General features: G+C 31.9%; 1 protein-coding gene across 1 annotated transcript in view; it reads right to left on the bottom strand.

Moving 5' to 3' along the window:
• Positions 1-1,915: 1,915 nt before the first annotated feature.
• LOC148952375 (protein APCDD1-like) overlaps positions 1,916-8,228 on the bottom strand; it is a 210,321-nt gene continuing 204,008 nt past the window's right edge. Inside the window, exon 8 of the mRNA XM_089089195.1 lies at positions 1,916-8,016. Coding sequence (XP_088945321.1) covers positions 7,442-8,016 — 575 coding nt within the window. The 3' untranslated portion in view covers positions 1,916-7,441. The remainder of the gene's footprint in view (positions 8,017-8,228) is intronic.

Below are 8,228 nucleotides of genomic sequence, written 5' to 3'. Positions count from 1 at the left end.
TCAGAATTTTGAGATAGCCATTTTGTTCAACTTAGTTGAAAGTTCTAGAAATTATGTTTTTGAGGATGACAAACCCCCCAGAGCCCCCAGGACAAAGTTTTTAAGTTGTGCTCTGGTGGCATATAATGTTTTTATATATAGTGTTATCGTAGTTACTTGAAAAAGGGCTCATTCAATTGGAAATTGAATAAGCCCTGTCACGCCCACAACAAACACATCCAATCAAAATTTTGATATAGCCATTTGTTCAACTTAGTTGAAAGTTCTAGAGATTAGGTCTTTGAGGATAACCCCCCCCCCACAGCCCTCAGGGCTAAGGTTGTAAGTTATGCCCTGGGGCATATGATGCTTTCATAGAAAGCGTTGTCGTAAAAACTTCAAAAAGGATTCTTTCGATTGGAAATTGAGAAGACTAGTGCCTTTTTTATTAGTAGAAAGTTATAAGAGGGCAAAAGCCCCCCCCCCCCCTCACGCCCATCGTTTTGCCAAGCACTTCCAATCAAAATTTTGAGATAACCATTTTGTTCAGCGTATCAGAACGGTCTAGAAATTATGACTTTGATGATAACAACACCCCCAGCCCTCAGGGTAACGGTTGTAATTTATGCCCTGGGGACATACAAGGTTTTTATAGAAAGCGTGGTCATATAAACTTCGGAGGGGGCTCATTCGATTTGATATTTGAAGGGCTAGTACCCTACTCTAGTTCTCTTCTTAAGAGTCAAAGTGACCCGAGGGCCGATGTCCCCCCCCCCCCCCTCACACAGACGTCGTATTGTCCCGAAATGCATCTATTAGAAATTTTAAGATAGCTATTCTGTTCAAAATAGTCTAAATATCATATAACAAGGTTTTTGGGGTTGAAAAAAAACCCCGAGATTAGGGGCAAGGGATATATGTTATACCCAGGGGGTATTTAAGGTTTTTATGGAAGGGATGGTTGTATAACTTTAGAAGAGGCTCAGCCTTTCTCCCTGAAAAACACTATGTCAATATAAGACGAACAGAAATTAATTAAAAAAGACTTTTTCAACAAAATAAGGTTTTTTAAAAAAAAGTAAAGAACTCCATTAAACCAAAATGAACAAAAATAGAATCAATTAATCTACAAAGAATACAACTAACAAAAATCAATATCAATAAATAAATGAAACACAAAACAAACAGAAATTAAAATAAATAACAGAGTCAAACTCAAAACGAGCAGAAATTAATATGAGTAGGGTTCTAAATCCCAAGCTTTCTAAAAGCCACAATAAAATTTGTACTTTACTGAAAAAATTCTTTTAAATGTTTTAACTTTTATGCTACTACTATACTACCTATAGTACTACTGATTTGTGGTAGTTGTATTCTTGGTAGGTTATTTGATTAAATTTTTGTTCATTTTGGTTTAATGGAGTTATTTAAATTTTTTTTTTAAACTTATTTTGTTGAAAAAGTTTTTATTAATAAATAAACAATAAACATTACCTTATTTCTATTAATGTGTCTCCTATCCAATATATTAAATATATGATAAAAGAAAAACAATGAATTACAGACTGCAACACTATTTACTCTCCTGACCTTAAGATTTTAAAAACATTAACGTCAAGATATGACTGATTATCAATATATATAAAAAAACACAATGTCCTAATACACAATTTTGATTGCGTTTCCGACGGCTTTGGCTACAAACCTATTCACTAAAGTACTTGGAAAAAGTCCCTATAAAATCTAATTCCGATGATTAAAGATAAGCAATTGACGATTAGTCCTGAATTAATCATTAGTTTAATTCTTAGATTAATCCTAGATTAATCTTTAAAACGAGGGAATACCAAGTCAGCGGAATCCTTTAACAAGTTATCTTTATATTCTTGAAAATCCTACTGTAGGGGATAAAAAAGTAATTCAAGGATAAACTATTATTTAATTATTATAAACGTTAACTTAATTATGCACAACAATAGCTATATTACATGAAATACGATAATAACGAGAAGTGTGCATTCACAATAGGGTAAAAGAAAGACTTTAATTTATTCACGCCAATTAATTTCATTGATTAACCAATTTATTTAATTAAGTTTATTACACTAAATTATTTTTAATGCTGGTGCTTGCAAAAGAAAGTCTTTGGGTTATTCTCCTTATTAAACTTGAGCTCTTTAGATACATTAAACTTAAAATAAAAAAATTCGGTTGAGCTTACTGCAATGATTATTTTCAAAATCCTTAAAGGATTTTGTCAAAATCCTATGTGTCTGAACATACCATAAAAAACTTAAATACCCAAAATTTCACGTTCCCAGAATATTTCCTAAATCTCCACTGCAATAGAGTTCTTACGATTGCAAGAGAAAATTTTAGATTTTTTCAGTTTTCACCACAGGAGGGACTGTAAAACCTCAGTATTCCCTCCTCGACTATGGATGTTGTAATTTAATAAAAAGTTGAGGAATATTTAGATTTAGGAAGTAATATAGTAGTCAACCATATAGTTTAGTAAGGATATTACTTTCAAAGGAGCTGTAACATCAATACAGCAAAAAAGTCATCTTTAAGCATTTGAGTATTACACTTAATTTTAGGAGAGAAAAAATAAATCATTTATACACAGAGCGAATAAACACAAATTTAGATAATTTACAAAAGTAGTTGAAATATTTATAAGATAATGCTACAAAATTATACTTATTCACGTATAAGTCTCTATAAGAATACAAAACAATACGATTAAATGATAGAACTTTTTAGGATTGTCAGATATAAAGTAGAAGAAGCCAATAGAAAAAAGGAATGCACATGCATGAGAAATTATATATGAATTATCCACACGTTGAAATAATCAGTATTTGCATGGAGTAGGGCTTTTTTGCGATTGACAGAAAAAAAATTGAAGAAGTAAAAATCGGAAATGTTTTTTTTTTAAGCCAACTAGAATACACTTTGTACACTGAGTATTTTTGTTGACCTTAAATAACTCCATTTTTGATTATTATTTTCTTCAATTTCATTTTGTTATGGCAGGCCAATAAGGTTTTCGGCATTATCTTCTTAAGAGTGGCCTCTTTGTTAAATTGTATTGATACAGTCTTGCTCATGGTCTCCGCTAGTTTCGCTGCTAGTAAACGTGTATAAAGTTCTTGAAAATATAAAGTTTACTGAATTATTGATCGATAAGTATACTGTTATTTTAGTTTAACCAAAATACCGACTTGAAGTAAGAAGCAGGTCTCCTTGCTCTTTTCTTCTAATTATAAAACACTTCAGTATGCTTTATAAACTTCTGTATTCGTTATTGATGTTTGTTTCAATCCTGGCCCATGAAAATTTTTCGAAACGAAGACTGGGTGTTGAAAAGACTGGCCTCGAAACCCAAAGGCTTATGCACTCCACTTTGTAAGCCAGACTGAAATTATATACTTCTAATAGTGTTTAGACGATTCACTGTTCCACAAATTTAGGTTTGTTAAACGTTCTCCAGTTTGTGCTTGTATTGTTTAAATCCCAAATTCCAAGATTTAGAAGATGGCGCTGTGATTCCCTGATATAATTATATTTAATGTAATTTAAATCGTTAAATAATAAATCCTGAGCTTAATAGATGGCCTTAAATTCGCATTAAAATGAAGTTGAAAATTAACTTAAAACATCTGGAAGATACATAAAAATACTTAAATGTAAAGTTAAAACTAAATAAAAAGAAATAGAGTATAACGTACGTAAGGCTGCAAAGTGCGATAAAAGACTTCAGCTGATATTATCCAGGGGTCTGAACATAAAATTCAATAATGATCTGCACAAGTGCCAAGATCATGCTCAGAGAGGGATATTTAGTTAGAAGTACGCAATCAGTTGAATTGCATATGGTATTGTTTGAATAAAAGTAAGTGGGAAAAGTAGAAACAAAAATAAAAATTCCGTGAAATAAAACCTTAAACAATGAGAACAAACAAGATCTTAGCCAATAAGGACAATATTTAGCCAACAGATTAGTCAAGTGCATCACAGTTCGACGAATGACATCTAAACAGACAAAAAGTTTAAAAAGATACAAATTTGACGTTTGATACCTAAGAACAAATTATTTTGAAAAATAATTTGTGCAATAAAATTCTTTATTTTTAAATGTAAATTTGTGTGTAATTTTTTTTTTTTTTTTTGTATAATTTAACTACTTAGACACCGTTTGCCTTTATTTTAAATGCAATTTAGCATAGGTTTAGCCCAGTATATGTACTCCCTTGGTACATTAAACTGTAGATATTAACACTTGAATAAATATCTTCCAGAAAAGTTGTAATAATGCACACTCATTAAGAAAAATTCACATGACAATTCAAACTTACGGCCTGGTGCACAACAGTTACATGTTTAGCCAGCGTTGCCAGTTATACCGAAATATGTTGTTTCTAATCATTACATCTAAATTTCTTCTAAGACCTAACCAGACTATGAGTGATAGAGAGAAAACAACAAGGTACAGAGTGCCAGAAATATGGACGCGATTTTATTAAGATACAACCCTGATTCTCTATGATAGCTAACAGGGATTCTGATTTTATGTTTTTTTTTTGTTTTTGTTTTTGCTGAAAATTCCTCGGTATAAATAATCATGAGTAAAGAAATGTTGGATTTGTGAAAGCTTTTATAATTTACGGCATATAGCGTTGAACTGCCTCACTTTCATCACTTTGATTCATACACATCTGCAAGTATTGTCAACATATTTTTAGAGGAAAATAAATAATTATTTTTATATTTTGCACAATGATTAAATCATCAAACATTTTTTGGGTTATCAAAATAATATTATGAGAGGGAATGAACATTCTTTAAATTTTATCTAGACCTTACTTTATAATAGAGATACCGAGTTTGAAGACACAAAAGCCAACATAGAATAGGGCTTTTACATTAACGGTAAGTTCAGAAATACTTCAAAAACTATCTTCTGGCCTGTTAGACAGATGTTTGGTCACAAAGAAGGCTGTTGTTTCCAGTTTTTTGTTTCTAGCAAACAAAATCTAACCAACTATTTATTCTGTTCTGTTTTTATTTTCATGCAAGGTATATTTTCTTGAATAAATATCAAACTAACAAACAAAAAGAAAAAATTTAGTGAGACTATTGACACAAACAATTTTAAGATTTTCCCCGAATGCAAATATAATATTTTCCATAATTCGAAATTATTTTCGTTTCCTTGATTGTACAGAAATTAGGGTTTGCTTTAGGTTTTATGAAAAACTGTATTTTTGTTAACCAATTCAAGAAAACGTACAACCAAACGGCAAAAAAGGGTCAAAATCCCCATTAAAAAAGGAAATGGGCAGTACTATCGACGTATCACTAGGAGTGATAACACTGTTATTGGCAACTATTTTCTGGTTCAAGAAATATTTAGACAACAAAACATAAAATAATGGCGTGGGACCAGTTGCACACCAACCAAAGGTACAAGAGCTTCCCCCCTACACTGCAAAATATCCCTTCGTTAAATAGTCCATGCTGATTCCAAATATACCATCATTATACTTCAGAAGATAGATCTTTCTTCCATGATCACTTCTATAGGCTGAAAGGCTTTTTTACCAGCGTGTCTGAGCTTGCCATAATTAAACAAAAGACACCAAATTTCCACACTTTTCTTATACTACACGATACTATTTACGACAAATATAACAAATCTTTATTAACAACAGTTTAAGTTTTATTCTCCCTCTGATAGGTAAAATTTGACAAGTCTACAGCTACGCTTTCCACCGACAGAACAAGATTCTTATAGCATTGGATCTATTAGCTCCAGATCTATTCATTGACAGAACCAGAAAACATAATTCTATTTATATTTTTCTTCTATTTAGTCGCTAAAAAAAAATTAGGAAAACATTCTTATTTGGCATGTTTCTCAGGCTTCTTCAATGTGCTTTGTGACCCGAGGAAAAAATTGAAAGTGAAGTTAAAAAAATTGATAGATAAAAATGAATTTCCTTTTTACATTTTCATTTCTAGGTAGATGAATAGAAATAAATTTCATTTTTAGATTTATTTTTATACAAATGGGTAGAAATAAATTTAATTTTAAGATTTTCATTTTTAGGTAAACCCATAATTGTGGAAAGCTGACAATAGCTTATATTTCCCTTAGCTAACCTAGGCCTACTTTGTATAGATTGGATTTTAGCTTTAAATGATGGAAGGAGACAATTTCAAAGGAAACAATTCCTTTGAAATTGTTTACTGGTTCAATGAAGTAGCCAGACACTACACTATGAGTGGCGCTGGAAGTTTTTAGTCTTTTTAGTTTTTTGCTATGGGGCAGACCCCCTAGACCCAGTTTGCCACCCCTGCCAGCTGAAATTTAGCGTCTTCAAAACTCGTCAAAACTAAGATAGGCCTACATAATTCAAGCATCCACAGAAACAAATCAATAATCTTTAGTATACCTTTGCCTTTATGGTACTATATATACTTTTCATTTCGTTTGGTCATTTTCATTTGATTGTTTATCAGTGTAGGATGTATATAAAGGCAGTTATTAGCTTTGTAAGCTAAAGATATTAAAATTTTTGAAAGGCGAGACGGTGGGCATGCACCTACATAGAAGGAGGACTCAGCGCCATGGCCCCTGAAATTCTATTTTTTTCTGAATTTTTGTGCAATTCTTGTTCAAATTATCAAATAAGAATTTTTTATTACTAGCCCTCTCACCCAAAAAAGTCAAGTGTAATTACCCGGAAGGTGGCTTAAAAAACAAATCACCGAATTATCACAATAAAGAAAAGGCAAACTAAAAGTCAAAATTTTAATTCAGAATAGTTTACTATGATCCTGGCCATTCTTTTTAACTCATTAACATATAACTGAATTAAATTTTTGTTTATAACTGAATTAAGAAGAACTTCCTTGATTATAGTCAGTAACTGAAATTAGTCTCTTACTGGAAATTCTTTTATTGTGAATTATTTTTAAGGTTATATGTCATATAATTTAGGCTATTAAGTTCCAAAAATTCATAGTTATTAAGGAGGATATCTGAAATATAGCTGAAATATTTCTATATTTCAAAAAGTTTTCTTTTAACTGTTTTGGAGGAGTCCTTATGTACTGGAATTATAATATTTTTATGTTAAAGTAACTTCTAAATTTTTTTTCTTCTGAATTTGAGTTTTTTCTGATATTATCTTCTTCCTTGTGATGTTTCGGCGATCTCAAATTCACTTTAGTAATTAAAAGGCGCAATCATAATTAAAGTAATCATAAACAAGGTAAAGTCCATCCATAAATTTTACAGAGATCTTTCTTCAACAAGAAAACAAACATTCTTGTGATCATTTTTCGTTAAATGTGTGATTCAATTCTCAAAATTTAGCAATTACCGCTGATAATGAGGAAATGGGCTTGCCCAAAATAATCTACAAGTAGTATTGATTTGTTACAAGACTGATTAATGAATGGTAATTAAAAGAACAACAACAAAAAGAGTAAAAGACATTGTACTAGTAGGGAACTTTGAACTACTGTTTATTGACATTGAATATGAAAGGGGACTGATTTCGTTTCCACTTATATCTTCCTTTTTGCAATTCACAAGAGGTGGGTGGATTGAGGTAGGCTTGTTATTCCTCGTTTCATCACTTAGTACTTGCGATACACCAAGATACAGAAGTCCAAAATCTCTAGAATCCCTTTCCGTTTTTATTAAACTCTTTTCGCGTCTTGGTAAAAATATACCAAGGCCTATGCAACCGCTTGTTTTGGCCAGTTCTTGTGAGCCACCTAAGGTCCATGACCCCTGCTTTCCACAAACATCACCTGAATGACCATTCAAATTTGCCACTATGCTCACATCTTGGGGTGTTAAAATTGTGGAGGTAGTGATTATGTCCATATTTTGATAGCCTTGAACGCTGGACTCTCTCCCAACTGCGTATGTCCCCTGGAGAGCTGTTGAGTATATGGGGTGCAAACAAGACGGATCAGAAAAATATTTTATTTCAGCTCTCCAGGTACTTGTTAAGCCTAAAAGAAAAGAAGCTATGTTCACTTCAAAATATTTTAACATAGGAAATAATAAATAAGTTTACCCCTAGCTTGGTCTAAAGACCCATCCCCTCTATTATGCTTGGACCTGAAAATAAACATTTCGGGCATCAGACCCAGAGGAAAGATCCATAGAAACCAGCCAGGTTTTCTTGCATTTCACGTCTATTTATTCCTAATTGGTCAAGCCA

The sequence above is a fragment of the Artemia sp. Qi Xiang Cuo genome, chromosome 5 (genome assembly GCF_049724085.1).
Source record: "Artemia sp. Qi Xiang Cuo chromosome 5, ASM4972408v1, whole genome shotgun sequence".
Classification (NCBI taxonomy): domain Eukaryota; kingdom Metazoa; phylum Arthropoda; class Branchiopoda; order Anostraca; family Artemiidae; genus Artemia; species Artemia sp. Qi Xiang Cuo.
Note: the sequence above shows the minus strand (reverse complement) of the source record. Positions and strands in the feature narration are given on the sequence as shown.